Below are 19,714 nucleotides of genomic sequence, written 5' to 3'. Positions count from 1 at the left end.
CAGGATCTTTCAGGGAAAGAGCTCTGGAAATAACAAGGTTCTCCTCTTACCTTAGCAAAAGCCAGAGCTCTGCTGGGTTGTGCCTTTCCAGCCCTTCCTGCACAATTGAAGCTGAGAGCAAGCACAGCTCTGTGCAGGCTCACATTAACAACCTGTACCTGCAGAGAGCTCGGCCATGTGGCACAGTGCAGGTCCCTCTCTGCAGTCCCTCCTTTCTCAGCACCTCTTCCAAACAGGAGAAGCATTGTAGGGTCTGTCGTTTCTCCTGCTTGGGCTGTGCTTTCCCAGAAATCCACACTGCTTTGGGTTGGGAAGATCATTTTATTCCAGACCCTGCTGTGGGCAGGACACCTTCATAGACCAGGATGCTCCAAGCTCATCCTTGAACACTTCAGGGATGGGGCAGCCACAGTTTCTCTGGGAATTCCCTCCCCACCCTTGTAGGGGGAATTTCTCCCCATATCCCACCTGACCTGCCCTTCCCAGCCCTGCTGTGGGGTCGATCAGCCAGATCTCTGCCTGACCTGTCCTCCTCTTTGTCCCTTCACAGCAAGACGGCTTCTGGATCTATTCTGAGTACTGTAACAACCACCTGGACGCGTGCATGGAGCTCTCCAAGCTGATGAAGGACAGCAGGTACCAGCACTTCTTCGAGGCGTGCCGCCTGCTGCAGCAGATGATCGACATTGCCATCGACGGCTTCCTGCTGACCCCCGTGCAGAAGATCTGCAAGTACCCCCTGCAGCTGGCAGAGCTGCTCAAGTACACGGCCCAGGAGCACAGGTAGCTCAGCAGGCATGGGCTCCAGGGCTCCTTCCAGCAGGGATTGGAGCTTTCTGTCCAGGGCTCCTTCCCAGCAGGGATTGGGGCTTTCTGTCCAGGGTTCCTTCACAACAGGGATTGGGGTTTTCTGTCCAGGGCTCCTTCCCAGCAGGGATTGGGGCTTTTTGTCCAGGGCTCCTTCCCAGCAGGGATTGGGGCTTTTTGTCCAGGGCTCCTTCCCAGTAGGGATTGGGGCTTTTTGTCCAGGGCTCCTTCCCAGCAGGGATTGGGGCTTTCTAACCAGGGCTCCTTCCCAAAAGGGGTTGGGGTTTTATGTCCAGTGCTCCTTCCTACCCAGGGGTTGAGATTTTCTGTCCAGGGCTCCTTCCCAACAGGGATTGGGGCTTTCTGTCCAGGGCTCTCTCACACCCAAGGGTTGATGTTTTCTGTCCACTGCTCCTCCCCACACAGGGGTTGGGGCTTTCTGTCCAAAGCAGGACTTGGTACTTTCTATCCACTTCTCCTTCCCACACAAAGGTTGAGATTTTCCATATAGGTTTGAGGTTTTCTGTCCAGGGCTCCTTCCTACACAGAGCTTGGGGTTTTCTGTCCGGTGCTCCTTCCTACCCAGGGTTTAGAATTTTCTGTCCAGCTCTTGTCCCTGTGACATCCTGGATAAACAGGAGCAGGACAAAGGGTCAGCAGACATTGAGTCTTCTCAAAGCAGCAATTCTCGATGGAGACACACTCAGCTCTGCTCTAATCAGACATGTGAACTAATTACCCTTGGATGTACTTTGTGATGCTACCAGTTACACTGGAAAAATTACCTAATTAGCATTCAGTGATCTGAGAGGCTCCTTCCCTGCTCCCAGGGAGAACCTGGGCACACAGCAAGTACAGGGCCAGGATCTGCAACTGGAGCCTGATGTGGGGAGAGCTCCAGACCTGCTCAGCTTTTCGGCCCAGTCCTGTCTCTGGTTTTGTTGTGGGGTTTAGGTTCAGAGGAGCACTGGCAGTTCCCAAAATTTCCAGGATCTCTTTTGCTGCTGCTGAGGACAATCAGCCTGGCTGCCTGACAGGGTGAATCAGGAGCACTGCCTGTGATACCACTTGGGATTTACTGCTGTGAAAATAAGGTGGAAGAAAAATCAGGCCCTGTAAAAGCAGTTTTGCTCCTGCCCTGCCAATTTTCTTTCTTTTTCCAAAACCCATTTAAAAGTAAGAGAGAATAGAAAAGGCCAGAGATGTTTCAAAAACTTCTGCAAGTGTTTGACAGCTTGTTTTTCCCAAGCCCAGCTCTAGAAGAGCAGAAGTGTGATGTGAGCATTGATTTGCTTCAACCTGACCCACAAGTCTGAGTGATTCAAGGTAGCCAGATGCCCAAAATCACCAATTTGGATGAGCCTTTGGCTTCAGATCCAATTCCTGCCTTTCCAAATCAAACTTGGAATGGATTCTGGGAACCTCAGGGTACCAGAAAGCAGCTCTGGGATCCCACAGGCTGTGGGTTTTCCCCTCAGCAGCCGTGTGAGGATTCAGCACAGCCTGGGAGCTCAGATGTGGCTTCCCAACAGGAGGGTGTTTAAAATGACCCTCTGTGAGTTACTTGGGAGCCATAGCAAAGGGGATGTGGGCAGTGTGCTAACAGCAGGCTGGGATTATTTTGGGAGCACATTCCTGTTCCCATTGGGATGTTTTAAACTCACCATGGTGTTAAATAATCACACAGAGCTATGTTCTGAGGAGCCTTGGGAGCTCTGCTGTGGTTCAGCAGCAGTTGGGTGACTCAGCCTGGGAGCTCTGTGTCCCTGGATTGCCATGGACACTCCCTTTCTCCTGCTGCTCCATGCTCTGGGGAGGGAGGCAGGGTGAGGTTTGCTCCCCTTGCTTAAGGAGGAGCAATCCCTGAAGCTGTAACAGCACAGGGAGAAACCCTGTGGCTGCATATCCCAGCCCTGGAGTGAGGCAAAACATAGAAAACCACAGGATTCCCAGGGAAAGCAGGGATGTGAGCTTCATCTGATGGAGGAACATGATCCTCTTTTCCCTTTTTTTCTTCCTTTTCACTCCCACCACAGCTGCAGAGCTGTGGATTTTCCCTGCAGCAGGTCAGGACAATGCTGAAACCAGAATCCAGAACATGCTCCCCAGAGCTAGCATGTGATGCTTGGCAAGGACCTTGGCTTGGCTTCTGATGGAGCACTGGGAAGTGGCCACTGCAGCCCCAATAGAATTGACAAACCATTTATTTACCTTCATCTCATGGTTAATGGGATCCTATTATTGCCTCGTGGCCAAATGCTCTGCTTCTGTTGTTTTTTTCTCTTCTAAGTTTTTGCCAGCTCTGCCACAGACGTGGGCTGGGAGCCCAAAAAGTTCAGTGCTGAGTCTTCTCTTCATTACAGCGTGACAGGAAAACATTGCTGGGGTTTTCTCCCTGGAATTGGGGAATTAGCATTCCCAGGATGAGTGGCTGGCACCATCCCACTCTGCATGGAGCAGGATGGGGCTGAGCTCAGAGCCTGCCTCCCTCCAGCTGCTGCCTGTCTGCAGCCTGCTTCAGTGGGATTTCTCACATCTCTTCACCTCCTAAAGATCTACTCCAGCTTCATATGAATTAAATGTAGGAAGGTCCTGAGTGCAGCTTGCTGGAATCCTGAGCATTCCCACAGCAGAAGGGAGCTGGGGTTGGGAGTGTCAGAGACTCTGCCAGGGAGTGCCCTCCCTTCTGAGCATCACTGCTGGGGGATCATTAGTGACTGTCTGGGAGCCCTGCACCTCTCCTGCCTCTCCAGATCCCTCTTGGCCATAGGGAATTCCCTGTTCCCCTAAGAGAACTCATGGATGTTCTCCAGGCCAGCCTGATGTCCCCCTTGCAAGGCTCCCTCACACAAAGGGAGGCACAGGAAGTTACTCCTTGTGTAGCACGACCCCTTCCATCCCTGGAATGTCCAAGGCTGGGGCTTGGAGCACCCTGGGACAGTGGGAGGTGTCACCATGGCAGGGGTGACACTGGATGGGCTTTGAGGTCCCTTCCCACCCACACCTCTCTCTGATGGATACATCAGGCAGCCCATCCTCTATTTTCCTTTATTTTGCTGAAGGCCCAGTCTTGCTGTCCTGCAATCTGTGGGATTATTTTAAACCACACCTAGAATTCTGATGTGAGAATTTAAGAAAAAAATGAAAACTCAGCTCAAGATTTCATCCGAGCAAGGATGCCAGAAGAGCAAATAATATTTTTTTGTGTATCACAGTGTGTTTGTTTCTGAGTATTTATCCTGTTGGGAGCACATGGAGAGGGGATCTAATTCCCAGCATTCACCCCTCTTTTAGCTGTCACCAGCACAATCCTTAGCAATAATCAATAAAGCCTTTCCCCCTGCAGCTGCCCAAGATGGCAGTTTTTCTCATTAGTCAGCAATCAATAGCAGCCCTTAAGTTAATAATTCCTTGTGGTGGTGTTGTGGCAGCTGGCCTTGCCTGTGCTCCCAATGGAAATGAACCTTGCAGCTCCTTGGAATGGAAAAGCAGGCACAGGGCAGGAATCAATGGCATTGATTTCAGCATCACTTTTTGAAAAGACTGATCATCATCCTCAGTGGCCCTGGCAGGAGCCTGTTCTCACTCTGTGTTACTGCACTCACAGGGCCATGCAGGGGGAAAAAGAAAAAGAAAAAACAAAAGGAGTTTCTTGATTTGCTCACCTGAGATCTGCAGTGAGAGTGAATTCCATGGGGTCACCGCTCTGGGAGTGGCTTGGAAGGTGCTCTGGATGAACCCTTTTTAAAAGCCCACTTTAAAACCAGAAAAATCCCAAAGGCAGAGGCTGTAAAAGTGTTCAGCCTGCCTCTGGGATGCTCTTCAGCTGGGCACCTTGAGGCTGCAAAGCCTCACCAGTGCTGATGGTGGAGGCCAGCCTGGGCTCCCCATTCCAGTTTCCATCGAGTGACCATCCAGATGGAAAAATCCCATCACAGGGGGGATTTTCCCACTCTTTCCCGTGTCCCCTTGGGCTGGTGATGTTGTGGCAGACCCTGGGATGTCCTGCTGCCTCTGATGGCCTTTCCCTCTGTGTGCAGTGACTACAGGTACGTGGCTGCTGCCCTCGCCGTCATGAGGAACGTGACCCTGCAGATCAACGAGCGCAAGAGGAGGCTGGAGAACATCGACAAGATAGCTCAGTGGCAGGCCTCTGTCCTGGACTGGGAGGTACAGTGAGCCTGGCCTGGCAGCCTGGCAGCCTGGCAAGGGCAAATTCCTGCCTGGTCTTCAATTATCTGAGACCCCATTGTTCATTTTGCCCAGTTTGGGGTTAAGCCTGGGGTGGAGAAGGCACAATGGTGACTTCAGGGTGGTGCTTAAATATTAATGGTGCCCTAAAAAAATTCAGGGTCCAACTTCATCACTACCAACCTGGAGGGACTTTTGTGATTGCAGTGCTGGTGGTAGGTGAGACTTGGAGCAAACTCTGTGTGCGTTCTGTCTCTGTGCTGAGCCACTGGGGAGGAAAAAGGGAAAGACAGAAAAAAGCCCTGGGAATTGAAGAGGTTAAGAAAATGAAGAAAATCCTTCTGGTGGTTGCTTTATGACTGGAAAACTGTTAAACTGGAGTTGGAGATGCTATTTGCATTTTATAAATGACATCCCACTTAAAGATATTTCTGAAGCAGCCCTGTGTGTAGTGATGGTGTAATTAAGGAGCTGAGAGGCTCAGGGAAGGCAGAGTCAGCAGAAGGATTCCTCACCAGCAGGCCTTCAGTCTCTACATGTGTGCCATGTGTTTGGAAGAAAAGCCATACTAAAATTATGTTCTCCCTTTCTTTTTGTCCCTGATTTTAAAAAATCATTGTATGGAAGTAATCCGTAAATAGGGTTTGCAGCAGATTGAGGACAAACGTTTCTGTAAATCCTCTCGCTGTTGTCATCAGCCCATGTGTTCAGCAAGGAGATAATCAGAGTGATGGAGCAGCCTTTCTGCTTCCTCACTTGTGAAGTCTGGAATAACTCCACATTCCAGTCATTGGGATCACACTGTGTATGGGAAAGAGGCGTTAATCCTTTAATTATTTTATTTCTGGCAAAGATCTGTGAAGGCTGCAGGGAGAGGGAGACAAATACAGGTGCATCACCTGTGTCCTCCTTCCTGAATTAGTTTCAGTGCTGTGATGGAGGCTGGGTTTAACCCTGGATGTGGTGATAAAGCACATAATAAAGCACATCAGTGCAGCAATCAGAGCTGGGATTGTGGCTGGCTGGCAGAGCAGAGAGCACAGACGATGTGTCTGATTGTTTTACTGCTCAGGAACATCTCTCACTGCCACCAAGACTCATTTCCAGAATGAGGAAACTGCTCTGCAGGAGGCACAGGAGCATCAGCTCCATGCTCAGCCCATGGGATGAGCTAATGGGGGTCATTTGTGAGGAGCTCTGAGACCCTTGCTGTAAATAAATCTTAAATTAGGACAGATCCATTCCAAGCCAGTGAATATTCATGTGTGAGAGGGAAGCCAAGGTGACCTCCACACAGGATCTGTGGAATTGCAGTTGCTTTTTCTCTTCCATTAGCTCAGTTGATAATTCATTTTTATTTAGCCCTATCCTTGATAATTCATTCCTGCTTAGCAGGACCCATTCTTTATCTCCATCCTATCCTCAGGAACTTGCCAAATTATTCTTCCAGGCTTTTTTTCAGCTATTCCAAATTTTGAGTGCATTATTGCAGCAACATCCTTCAGCTTCTCATAACACAGCAAAGCCTGCTGTTGGTCCTCTCAGAAATCTGATGGTGTCAAAGGAAAACACCCTCCTTGCCCTGTTTATTCTGCATTTTGGATTGAGAAGAGTCACAGAGCTTTGATGAGAAAGTAGAGGATGAGGGCTGGACCCAGCAGAGGAATTTACTGCTTGATTCTTTCCTCTAAAGCAGTTCTGAATCATCAGCTCCAGCCCCCACTCCACAGCTGTCCATGGAACAGCAGAAGGATGCACAGAAACCCAAAATACCCAGAAGTGAGCCACAGTGTAATGCAGGAAGAGAGTGGGAGAAATGAAAAGATTGGATCTTCAGGAAGTGCTTGGATGTGCTGAGATGTGTGCAGGTGTTCTGAGGCACTGCAGACCCCAAATCCCACTTGGGGGCAGCAGGAATGGCCCCAGCACCTGGAACACCGGGATTGGCTCCTCACCCAGCCCCTGAGGGCTCAGAGCTTTGTCTGCTCTGCAGTTTTGGGGTGCAGGAGGGTCCCCAGCCCCTCCAGGCTGTGGAGAAGGGACATTTCCAGTTTGACAAGCTCCTAGTTGGTGTTTGCTGTGCTGCCATGTTGGAGCCCAGAAATCTGGGATTTTTGAGCTTTCTGGCACTGACCCCCTGCAGAACACTGCTTTGGACCTGAGCCCTTGGAGAGGGGTCCCAAATTTGAGTGATGGAGTTAAAATCACAGGTGTGCAGTTAAATAAAAGTGTGTGATTTCACATGGTGAAGGGTTTTAATTTGAAGTTTTTATAATGTAGTGATAGGTATGGGACAGGATGGAGGGGTTTGGGTGTCTCTTTTTGGTGTTCCTCTTCCTTCTTCTTCATGGTTTCAGGTAATTTCTGGTTGGACAGTCAGTGCTGCACTGCAACTTCATTGTTAAATGTTGAGGAGTATTTACTTTGTTGTATGCTTTTATTATCTGAGGCAGGGTTGGCTGTGGATTAGGCAAGGTATTAATTACACATTTGTATTTATTATTGGTATTTGTAAAAGTGAGGTTTTGAAATAGATGGGGATGTGCTATTTCATTATTGCATTTTTTTATTACTTCAGTTAGACAATTTATGAAAGAAGTGAATGACTTATACTCTTTGTTTTACTTTTGTATAAATTTTTTTTGGAACTTCAGTGGGTTGGATTTGTATGAGGCTTTTTTGGGTTTTTTGATATTTGAGATACGTTTTCAGGTAGGATTGTTGCTTGATTTTATGGTTTATTATTGGGAGCTTTTTTTGTTAATTGATTTAATGTGAGGTTTTTATGTGGACTTTTAGTGTAAGACTCTATTAATTGACTGAGAGTTTTTTGAGGCCTATATGAAGTTCTCTGAGCAGAGGGAAGAACCCCCAGCTGGAATTCCCAGCTTTCCTGGCCCTGCTCCTGCTCTGAGAGCTTTCTGTTCCTGTTCTGTCCATCCCAGTGGCTGCAGAGCACAGGCACAGCACAAAACCAGCACAAGAAAACAGGAACCAGGCATAAAAAATGACCAGTTCAGTCTTTTTCCACCCAAAATCCAGGCAGGGCACAAGATAGAGCTAATCCCAAATTCCCACTGCGTTGGCACTTAGTGAATGATTTCAGCATGTGGAAATATTTCATTTGGAGAAATGTCTGTTTTTCCTCAGCATCTTGAGACTGATGATGCTGATTCTCTGCTCTGGAGTTGCATTTTTGTTTCTAAATTTACCCATGTTTTGCAAGGAGATGGTGGAAAAAAGATTTTTTTAAAGAAGAAGGAAAAATTCCCAACCAAACAAAATGTGAAGGAATATTTGAAATGTTCTTGTATATAAAATGTGTGCAGGTTTTCTTGCAAGGAGAGGTGGTGTTGGGAATGCTAAAACAAACAGGAAAAGTAAGGGCATGTCCAAGCTGCTTTAAGCACAGGGGTTTTACTGAATCCCATGGTTTAGGAACCATTTTTATCCCTCCATGGGATAAATATTTTATCCCATGCGTGGTGAATTTCAGGGTGAATATTTGAAAACTGCAAATATCCTTGAATTAACCAAAACCAGAGGTTTTCCCCAAGAAACCCTGCAAGCAGGATCTGTTTAAATTGCCAGTGGGACCAGGAAAGGGTGGCCTGGCACAAGGGACAGGCAGGCCTGAAGACTTAAGGAATTATTGGCAGCTTTGGCATCTTTAGACGAGTAATGACTGAGCAGAATCTTAAGGGAAGAGTCTGATCTCGGTGTCTGCTGTAAATCAGGAATAATCCCAGTCACTCTGAGATGAGTTCTGTGTAATTTGTGGCAATGTGGGCTTGACTGAGAAGCCTGGCTTGGTCTGTTGCCACGTGTGACTCACTTCTTTATTTTGTAACCTGAATTCCCAGCGCCTAAACAGAGCCAGGGAGGTGCTGCCCACACCAGTCCTCCAGTGCCTTTTGTCCTTTGAGCTGCTAATGGCTCAGAATTTGGGGCTTCCACCACCTCCCAGCGAGCCCTTTCAGTTCTGAAGTGTTCCCTGATGTTCCAGCTCCGTTCCCCCCTCTCAGCATCGTGGAGTGAAACACGCTCAGATCAAACCAGTGACATTTAAAGGCAGCAAGGCAAAGCAGCACACAGAGCTGCCTTCAAAGGGGGCAGCCAGAGCATCCTGGGCAGCCTTGGCTGCTCCTCCCTTCCCTGTCCCTGCCCTCTGAGGGAGCTCCAGCCCTCCAAGCTTGGTGGGAATAGCTCCACACACACACACAGAGCAGGATTAAAAGAGATTATTTCCATTATTTCCAAGCCCTTGCCAGCCCCAGCGTGGGCAGGGTTGTATTTGCACTGCTCAGAGGTGCATCCCTGCCTCCTCCTCTGCTCCTGATCCCCACATGGATCCTGTGAGTCCCTGGAGCTCTGTGCCACTGCTCAGAGGTGCATCCCTGCCTCCCCCTCTGCTCCTGATCCCTCTCCTGATTCCCACATGGATCCTGTGAGTCCCTGAGTGCCCTGTGTGGATGGTGTGGAGATGGAAAACAGGTCTGTGCCTCAGCACACCTGGAATTGCTCAATTTTATGCCTTTTCACACAGCTCTTGAACCACATCAAAACAAAATGAAGCAGCAATCACTGCAGCAGTTCAGGATCCCTCCAGCAACACTTCCCTCCCTTTCAGCCCAGTTTTTTCTATCAGGAGGGAGGTGGTGAGGCTCCTGTCCCTGGGAGGAAATATTTGAAGGTCCCCCATCCCCAACAGGGAAATGTTTGGCACAGGGCAGAGCCTTGGTCATCAGCCTGGATGGGTTTGAATTTGCTATTTAAACACATTCCTTTGGTTTGTGTAGATATTTGGGTATTTCTACCAAAGATTCCCATGGGCTGCCACTATGGCAGCTTCCAAGAGTATTAAATTTCCATGAAGGGAGAAATATATATATTTGAGAAATTTAATGAGCATTGTCCTTTTAAATTTCTTCTCATTCCTGTTATTTACGGGTCCTTTAAATCAAGACTTGCTGCCCTTAATTATGTAATCTATAATCACTGGCCTCAGCCTGATCCTGCCTTAGTGAATCCAAGAGTGCCATGAAGAGAAGCTGCCTGTAACCTCCAAAGTGAGGACAGCCTGCTGAGAAATCCTTCTGGGGAAAAAGCCATGGCAGGGACTAAAACAGAGTCTTCCTTTTTTTTCTCCTTCCTTTTTTTTGTTTATTTTTCCTCCCCCCCAGCAACAGAAGGTATCAAAACTGAGCCTGTTGAAAAGGACATTTTGCTGGTGTTCCTTTGTGTGATGTGAGTGTAGCCCCGGGTGCTAATCAGCCTGTCAGTCTCTAATTGCAGAACAGCGGTGTCAGGCACGGGAGAGCCCTGCTGGCTCCCTGGGAGCTGGCAAAGGGCACAGATCCCCTCCTGGTGCCCAGCAGGGACAGCAAAGGGCTGTGGTGGGGTGGGCAGGGGGCAGGGAGCAGCTCCAGTGGGCTCTGAGCATTGCCAAGCCCAGGGAAGTGTCTGGCTCTGGGGAGGGGAGCAGCTCTCCGTGCCAAGCCTTCCTTAATATCCTGCATTTTTTTCCTGACACTCCTGAACCCCTTTGGTTCCTCCCTGCCCATTACAGAGCGTGGTGGTCACTGCAGAGCTGGGGATCCACATCTTTGCAGCAGCAGCAGCAGAGCTGAGCCTGTGCTGTCACAGTCAGCAGTGGCCTGGGGACTCAGTGTGTCACTGCAGGGCTGCAGGGAGCTCCATCCAGCCCAGATCTGGGTGACCTTGTGCTCCCATTACTGCTCACCAACGACTGGGCTCTGCCTGCTGAAGAAGAGAGGAGTCAGCTTTCCTTGGGCTGCCCTCTGGATGCTGCACTGAAAACCCTGGATGTGTCTGGGGAGGGTTTTTTGGAGGCTTATGGGACAGAAGTCAGGTTAGAAAAGGCATCAGGAGTCAGGGCTTCTGTTGGCCACTCCGCTGCTGTGCTCTGCTGAACTGGTCAGTGCTCTGTCTGCCAGCTCAGAGCAACTCAGAGTTCAGCCTCTTCCTTTTTCAGCAGGGTTTATCTTAACTCACAGAAGGATACAGATGATCCAGCCTCTGTGGGAGTTGGAAAAAGATGGAGAAGAAAAGGAAATTTTTTCCTGGTTCTGTACAGATGTGGAGGTGTAGGGCTGGGTCAGACATTTGGGGAAGTCTGGCTGGAGCAGGGTTGGGGTGTGCTGGGGGAGCACGGTGGCAGTGGAGCTGAAAAGCCAAGATCCCTCCTTGCCCCCACCCTGAGCCCTCAGTGGGGACCAGGAGGAGACAATTTGTGCTCTTCAGAGAGGAACAGCTGTGTCAGGACAAGAAAAGCCTTTGGGGGTTCAGAGGCTCCAGGCTGGAGGAGCAGGGCAGGGCCATGGCCACACTGCTCACGGGCCAGTCCCAAACTCTTTGCAATCTGTATTTCCCAAGTTGCTCACCCCAAGTGGGAAATGAGCTATTTCTGGCCTGTAGACTGGATATAGAAATTGTTTCCCCACATAGGAAATGCAATACAAACCCCATCATTTCAGATCTGGATGTTTTTGGGTTATGTTGCTTGCAGGGACTACACAGTTTGGATTCAGCTAATCAAGTAGAAGTGTTTACAGAGCCCTCTGTGTGTCCTCAGGCTTCAGATGCTACCACAGGAGTAAAAGACAAAGCTGGCTTTCTATTTTTAGCAACCAGTCTCTCCTAAGCTCGCCCCCTCTCCTAAAGCTCCCATCCATAGGCTTGTGGGAATCTTCTTCATGTGAGCTCATGTGCAGGCAGGAAATTCCAGCTCACAATTCCTGGAGCTGCTGTGTTTTCATTCTGGGGCTCGTGTCCCCCTGAGCTGTGGCAGCATCACTGAGTCCCAGGCTCTGGCCAGGCTGGAGCAGGACCCTGCTGGGTGATCCCAGCCCATCCCTGTGGGCAGTGGCCCTGGGAAGTCACCCCTCATTAGCCCCTGGGGCAGCACAGGCACAGGAGTGAGGCAGGGATGTGGATAAAGCCCTGGCTAAGGCGATTTGGGAGTGTGTGCTGCAGCTTGGTGATGCAGTGACTTAATGAAGCTGCTGTTGTCACAGGGCCTGGGGACACAGGGCTCCCAATCAATGCTGAGAGGTTAATTACACATTTACCTGAGCAGCACTTGGAAATCCTCACCACAGAATCAGGGCTGGGGGGGACTCCTGGCTGCCTTGGCACCTGCCAGTGTGAGCAGCACCACAAGTGTGTGTCTAGCTAGGTGCCCCCATAGCTGGCTGAACCTTGACAAGCTGTTTGCTGGGATTTTTGGGATGCTCCCGTCCCAGAAATCAGTTCCAGCTTGGCATCAAAGCCAGAGCTGCAGTAGTTCACAGCCAAAAAGAAGAAAAAAAGAAAAGCTCTTCTCTCTCTTGCTCCTGAATTCTGCTCCTTACCTTTCAGCTGGAGCCATCCTGCCTCCTTCCACTGTGTTCTGCCGAGATGCCCACAGGGCAGGTGGTGGTGAATTCACCCTTTTTTAATAAATAGATTTTAATTAACTTTTTAAAAAGTCCAGCTCATTCCAATTAGTGGAGGGTGACTGCATTTGTTCTCTCTGAGAGTGGGAGAGAGAGCTCTGTGTTTTCAAGACCATCTGCTCATGAATCCTTAAAAAAAAAACTCGGGAGAGGAAAACAAGCGTTCGCCGGAGGCAGGGAAGGGTGAGGGCACTGGCAGCCAGCAGGGAGGCCTGGCCAGCTGGGGGGTCCACAGGAGCCACGGTGCTCCTGACAGGATTTTGGAGCTGGGCAGCTCTAATGAGCTATAGGAGAAGAGACTGGCAGTGCCTGGATGGGTGAGAAGAGGGGCAGCAATCCAGAGGGCTGAGCCTCAGAGATGGAGAGCTGATATCCCAGTGTGTCCCCTTTTGTAGCTGGCTGGAGATTTCAGGAGGGGAAGTGCTTTGGGGTGCTGTTTTAAAGGGAGGGCATGCAGGGAATCTGAATCCAAAGTGCCTCTGGGGTGGGCAGGAGGGAGGGGCTTTGTTTTCCTGATGCCACCAGCACCTGCAGCAAGATCCAGGGGTCTGGGGGCACCTGGAGAGGGGAGTGGGGACAGTGCCTGGGGCAGCTCTTTCCCCATTGCAATGGAGCTGTAGTGACCTTGTGTCAAGCATCCACACCTCCTTCAGAATTATCCCCCAATCCCACTTTCTGGTCTGAAATCAGGTGGGGTAGCTTTGAGAGCTGCAGAAGGGCCAAAATCTTACTGAATTGCTGCTTCTCCCCGTGGTGCAAAGACAAACTTGTGAGAGCAGTTGCCTCAGCCTGGCTCCCTGTGCCCTGCAGGGGGACGATATCTTGGACCGCAGCTCGGAGCTGATCTACACGGGAGAGATGTCCTGGATTTACCAGCCTTATGGACGGAACCAGCAGCGAGTTTTCTTCCTCTTTGATCACCAGATGGTTCTCTGCAAGAAGGTAAGGACATAGCTAAGGGCATGCTGTGGGCAGGCTTGCCAGTGCAAAGTGGGTTTCAGGGCACGGTGGCTGTTGGCTGCACGTGCAGAAGAGGATGTGGAGAGCCCTGAGGAAGGACAATCCACATGCTTGGGGTGGGGAGCACGCTGTGACAGAGGGATTTTTGTGCTCATAGCAAATTCCAGCCTCTGCTTGCTCTTTTCATGCTTTTATCTCATGTGCCCCTGGTTTGGCTCGTTGCCTCCCTTCTCGTTTTAGGTTTTGGCTGCAGTGTATGATCTGGGATTAGATAGCCCTGCAATTCCTGTATGAACTACAAAAGCTGGCACTGGGGCTGACAGCCCAATTGCTGCATTGAGATGGTGATGAGCAGCAGCCAGGCTGTGCTGGGTGTCTGTGCTGGTGCTTGGGGAGAGGCTTTTGAAGCCTCATTCTCCTGTCTGGGCTTTACAGGGCCCCTCCCAGCCCTGGAACCCATGGAGAAGGTGGGAGGGCAGTGCAGGATGCTGGTGCTGGTGTGCTGTGGTGTTGATAGCAGCAGGTGAGCTGTGATCTGACACCCCTGTGTCCCACTGAGGTGACCCCAGCTCTGTGTCTCAGTGTGACACAAAGGGACAGAGCTCCTCAGACCTGGCTGTGACAGCTCAGGATTTGCTGTCACTCCCTGCAGCCACCCAGAGCTGTGCAGGGGGGTGTCCCTGGGGCAGCACAGGGTTCTGTTCCTGTCACAGCTCCTGGGCTCAGGACAGGCTGAGCCTGGCACCCTCAAGGAAGCAAGAAGGACGTGGGTGGCTCCTGACTCAGCGCGGCATCACTGCCCCCTCCGCGGCCCGGCCACTGCAGTGGGTGGCACCTGCTTCTCCTGAGTCATGGCTGACTGAAATTCTGCCTTCTGGAATGGCTGGGCTTGTTTTTCCCATCCTTGGTGCTGTGCCTTGCCCAGCTCTGTACAGAGACAGCCCCAGAGCAGCAGTGAGAGCTGCAGAGTCTGGAGGTGCACGGCTTATTTTTAATGCTCCCCTCCTCCTCTTTCAGTGTGACCCTGAGTTCCCAGTTCAGAAGGCAGCATCCACTGGGTCTGGTCCAGAGGGGTACTGAGGTATTGAGCATTCCCTTAACTCTGGGAAAGTCAGGGCTGGGATTTCTGTGCTCATCAGCATGAATGGAGAGTGGTCAGCAATGGACAGCAGGCTGCAGGGTTCCAGCAGAGTTCACACAGTGTTGGGGTGGCTCTGCCCCCTCCCTTCTGCATGAAAAAGGCTTTTTGGGAGGTGTGGAGGTGCTGCACCAGAGGGGCCAGCATGGAAAGCCCCCTGTGGGTTGTGCCAGGGGGTCTGGGAGTGCCTCTGGCTGTGTGTCAGGTTCTGCCAGGGTGGCACAGTGTGTGCTCTGGGTGACAGGGCAGAGGGTGGCAGCCCCTCTGTGACCCCCTGGGCACAGGGCTCAGTCCCCACTGCAGTTCTCCTCTGTGTCTCTGTTTGCAGCTGCAGCTTTTCAGTGTTGGGGTAGGAGGGGAGATGAGGTTCCAGCTGGGCTCTGCCATCCTGATCACACTTTCCTTTATCCAGAATGAGTGCCCAGGTCTGGAATTCAGGAGAGTGTTAGTGCACATTTTGGGACCACAGATCCCACATATAAAATAAATGTGAGTGGTTTGTAGTCTGTGCTGTTTGAGCTCCCTGACAGATCCCAAGAGGCAGGATCAGCTCTGGGAAGCACCCAGAGGTTTGGGAAGCTAAGCCAGCCTTCCTTACCCCTGCTCTAAAATTGAGGAATGGAATATGATCCACACACCCTGAGAGCAGCTCTGGAACCACTTAGAATGGCACATGTCAGTGTATCCTCAGAAAATCTGCATTTGTGGGTTTTATTCAGGTCTAATAAATTCATAGGCATGGTACATCCCTCATTATGACACAGTCTATATGAAAATACTTTTTAAAAAATTATTATGGTTGATTTTTATCTCTTTGTTGGCCCAGAGAGATTTTCAGTAGAAATAAGGAGCTAACTCCTTATTTAAATATGCCACAGATGCTTCAGTTTGATGAAGGCATGGGAGATATCCCAGGTGGCTTTAGAAGGCAAACACATATTTCAGACAGGATCCCTCACTCCTCCAGATCTTTGCAGTTACCTGCACATCCTCCTCTCCCTCCTGACCTTGTGGGGGTGATTTTGAACCTTGTTCCCCTGGGGGCTCACCTTGCAGGTGAAGGTGAGGGTTATTCCTGCTGGCCCATCCAGTGTTCCTTTGTAAGGAAAGCTGTTGGTTGTAGTGGTTTTGATTTATTAATTTGAATTTCTTTTTGCTGTGAGATAGGATTAGGAGGAAGATAAAACAAGCTTAACTTTAAGTGCTATAAGGAGAAACTTTATTACTAGAAACTGTAAGAAAAAAACCCTCAGAATAAAACTTTAGATCACTTTTCTTCCCCCCTTCTTTTCTTTCATACTGAAACCATACAGAAAACAACTTACTCAGTTTACCATCTCAAAAATAGTTTTTCACCAATTTACTTGGGAGAGGAGACTTCTTTGGTCTATGGAGATTTCTCTATAAGAAATAGTTTTTTCATGCATTTCCATGACCACCAAGGCCTTCAGACAGAGACCTGGGTTGGGAAATGAGTGATTACCCAGGGCTGCACTCAAATGTGCTTGCAGATGTTACTTCCAGCACTGTGGGTGTGCTGAAGTGTTTCTTGCAAGCAGGAAAGCTGCACTGAGGGCTGCAGCTGCCACCATGGCAGGCACCTCTCTCTGCTGGCAAACACCTTGCAGAGATAATTTTCACAAAAATAGTTCCCATCTTTACAGATGAGTTTCTTTGGCTTAGATTTTGCCAGCAGAGTCAGTGCTGGTCACTTCTGACATCAGCACTGCATTCTTTCCTGGTGCCAGGCAGTGAGGAGCTGGATCAGATGAAATGGCCTCATCAACCACTGAATGCTGAAACACCAGTTTGGGTGCAGAAACCCCAGTTTGGGTGCTGAAACCCCAGTTTGGGTGCAGAAACACCAGTTTGGGTGCAGAAACACCAGTTTGGTGCAGAAACACCAGTTTGGTGCAGAAACACCAGTCTGGGTGCTGAAACCCCAGTTTGGGTGCTGCAGTTCCTGCTCCAGAGCTCAGAATCCAGGTTTTCCATGCAAAGCCAGCTAACTTTCAGCTGTTGGATCAATGTGAAACTCTCCCAGTGAATTTCTGCCCATGTTTCCTGAGTGACAGACTGGGACACTGCCGTGGCCATGAGGACGAAGTGGTGCCTTTTCCAAAGAGTTGGTTGCATACCCTAATTCAGAGCTGCCTTTTGGGAAGGCAGAAGGGAATAGGCTGGGCAGGAAGCAAGCAGTGCCTTGCCATATGTGTATAATCAGGAAAAAAATGCCTATTATGGGATGCTGGCCGTAATTACCAAGAAATGAAGGCAATCCTGGGTGATGGTAACTCTAAAAGATGTTGCCTTAAAGGCACAGGGTCCACTTTCCTTATCACCCTGAAGTTGAGAGAGTTTGACACAGAGATTCTTTAGATTTGCAAATCATGGTATTTAACATCCAGGCCTGTGACACACAGCATTAATTGTGATCACTTTGGGGATGCTCGAGGTTCTTAGCAGATGAGCATCTTCTTTTTCCTGTTCTGGGTAATAATTTGAATTTCCCCAGTGGCCTCCAGGGCACTGTGGCATGAGGTTGGGAATGGCAGTGTGAAGTAGGAAGGGTTAACAGAGTTACTGCTCTAAATTCCACTTTTCTTTCACCAATAGCTGAGCAGTCCTTGATGGGGCCCCGTGTTTAGTGTTTCCTGACAGTGCAGAAAGATCAGTGACTGCATGGAACACATTTAGTTTTCATTTGTGCTCTTTATGTGTCTCTTGTAATCAGGAGGCAATGCAGGCTCCAGCTTGTGGTTTATTGCTGTTGCTGTCTCCCCTTGAGCTGCCTGAGCAAAGCAGGTTGGATGGGAAGCAAAATGAGAACAGTTAATAGCAGTAGCCAGACAGCCAGCCAGAAACAGCAGAGATGGAGTAAAGAAAATAATCCTGTCAGACTCCATTGCAGTCCAGGTTTCCACATGGGAAGATAAAAGAGACATTTCTGAATCCTTTCAGTGCAGGAAGGTCTGGCTCCCCATGTAGCTTCTGTTGGAAACACCGAGGTGATTCTGCACCAAAACAACACCCCTGCTTTTATTACAGGCTAAAGAGGGCCTGTGGGACCAGCCAGAAATCTTGTTTGCAAACTGGGACTGTTCTTATTAAATGGATTTTGACTTCATCAGCACCTCCCAGCTCTTCTCTTGTTCTCCAGTAACACAGATCTCCACAAAATGCCATGTTTTGGGTCAGGCCTGGGCTCAGGCTGCAGCAGGGTGGGGAAATGGGTCAGGCTGGGTTTCAGCAGCTCAGGCAGACTCAGTGCTGCCCTGACAGGCAGAGCCTGCTGCTGGAGCTGGGCTGGCTCCTGGTGTCCTGTGCAGGGCCAGGAGCTGGACTCTGATGATCCTTGTGGGTCCCTTCCAACTCAGGATATTCCATAATGCTGTCAGGCGGGCATGGAGACAACCAAAGAGAACAAGAGGCTTGGTCACAAAGTGGGAAATGAAGTTTTTAGAGCCCAGTGTTTCCCCAGCCCCACTGGCAGAGCCCTGTGCTCTTGCCCAGCTGGTGCTGTCTGCAGGCAGGAGGATTCTGTAGGACCACAGAGCATGGAAGGGAATTTGGGTGCTGGATAGCCTAGGAAGGCAAGTCCAGCAATTAACAGGGTGTAGATTAAAACCAGTCATGAATCAGCACTCCAGCTTTCAGCCAGGGGTACTCCAGGGCAGAAAACATTGCTGTGAAAGGTCCCAGAGCCTGGAATGTTGGGTGAACCTTTGCAGGGCTGTGCAGGTGACGTGCCCTGGGTGGTGTCACAGGGGACTCATGGCACAGGAGACTCTTGTCACAGTGTCACAGTGGGCTCAAGCTGACCTGGAACCTGCTGCACTTCCACTGCCTGGGGGTAGCAGAGAGGGAAGAGCAGGATCTAGAGGAGCCAGCAGGAATGCTAAAATCCAGAAAGGGCTGGGTTTAGACCTTCACCATCTGTGTGGTTGTCTGGGCAGGGATCAGGTTTAGCCTCCTGTGACCATGCAGATTTGCAGGATGCTCTGCAAAACATTCTGTGCCTCTCTTACAGCTCCTGGAATTGCAGTGGGTGGAAATTTGGCCCACAGGCAAATCTCCAGTGCTGAGAACTTATCCCTGCTGCTTTGCTCAGCACCATGGGAGCAGCTGCAGAGGCCAGCAGAGCAGTGATGTGGCTGCACAAGGGTTTCCCATCTCCTCCTGTCCTTTGGAAAGGCTCTCACCCTGGCCTGGCTGCTCTGCAGCCCAAGGGATTTGGCTCAGGGTGGAACCAGGCATCAAAATGCCAGTGCTGCTGCACTAAAGCATGGAATGAAAATAGCATTGCCACACAAATGCTGTGAGCTCAGCCCTCCCCCTCTCAGATCCCACACTGCAGCTCGGTGAGGATGAATCAAACGTCCCTTCCCAAGCTCAGGAGACAGACAGTGCTGAATAATTTGGCAGGGATGTGCCGACCTCCCTGGCACAGCTGTCCTTGTGCAGGAGGAGTTACATAAAGCCAGAGCACCTCAGCTCCCCTGGGACACTCCTGCCAAGGCTGGGTGGGAATTGGGTGGGGTTTTGGGGAGCTGGGACATCCCCCTATCCCTGGTAGGATCCATCCTTTGTCTCACTCCTGGCTAAGCTGAGCAGATCCCATTTCCCTCAGCCCCAGCTGCTGAGTCTGAGGGTTCACACCAAAGCTCACAGGCTCTGGCATCCAAACTCTTAGCAGATTTATTTTCTGATATCAAGGATATTTAGGACAAAAACACTCCAAAGGGTTCACTGAGCTTTAGGGTCTCATTTGGATTGAGGAGAGGCTCAGTGTGTCACTGTCACTGTCCCACATGAACACTCAGCCCACTGTGGGGTTAAATTTAATGTGAAAACAGAAAACTCTCCCCTAAGTGATCATGAAGAGCAGACCAGGCTGCTTTTGTCAGAGGGTCTCTGTAAGGTAAATTAGACTTCAAAAATGTAGGCTCAGAGTCTTTTTTTAAAGAGTCAAGGAGCATTGAAAGCCCTCATGACTAAAGATACCCAAAGACATGGCACAGTGGCAGCGTGCCCGCTCTCATTGCTCACAGCAGGCTGAGCAGAGGGGGAGACAGAGCAGGAAAATCAGGACATTGGAAAAGTCTGCTCTGCAGTCAGTGCCCAGGCCAGGGGGAAATCACAGACAGGGCTCTGAGACCCA

The 19,714-nt window shown here is 50.1% G+C and overlaps 1 protein-coding gene across 13 annotated transcripts in view; it reads left to right on the top strand.

The window, feature by feature from the left end:
- Positions 1-19,714, top strand: part of ARHGEF9 (Cdc42 guanine nucleotide exchange factor 9) — a 192,959-nt gene that overhangs the window by 147,950 nt on the left and 25,295 nt on the right. For all 13 annotated transcript variants that reach the window (XM_033072393.2, XM_033072390.2, XM_033072400.2 and 10 more), the window contains 3 exons: positions 551-783; positions 4,848-4,977; positions 13,266-13,397. In XM_033072393.2, the coding sequence (XP_032928284.1) occupies positions 551-783; positions 4,848-4,977; positions 13,266-13,397 (495 nt within the window). The remainder of the gene's footprint in view (positions 1-550; positions 784-4,847; positions 4,978-13,265; positions 13,398-19,714) is intronic.

Source organism: Catharus ustulatus, chromosome 14 (genome assembly GCF_009819885.2).
Source record: "Catharus ustulatus isolate bCatUst1 chromosome 14, bCatUst1.pri.v2, whole genome shotgun sequence".
NCBI lineage: Eukaryota > Metazoa > Chordata > Aves > Passeriformes > Turdidae > Catharus > Catharus ustulatus.
This window is presented reverse-complemented; position numbering and strand designations above follow the sequence as displayed.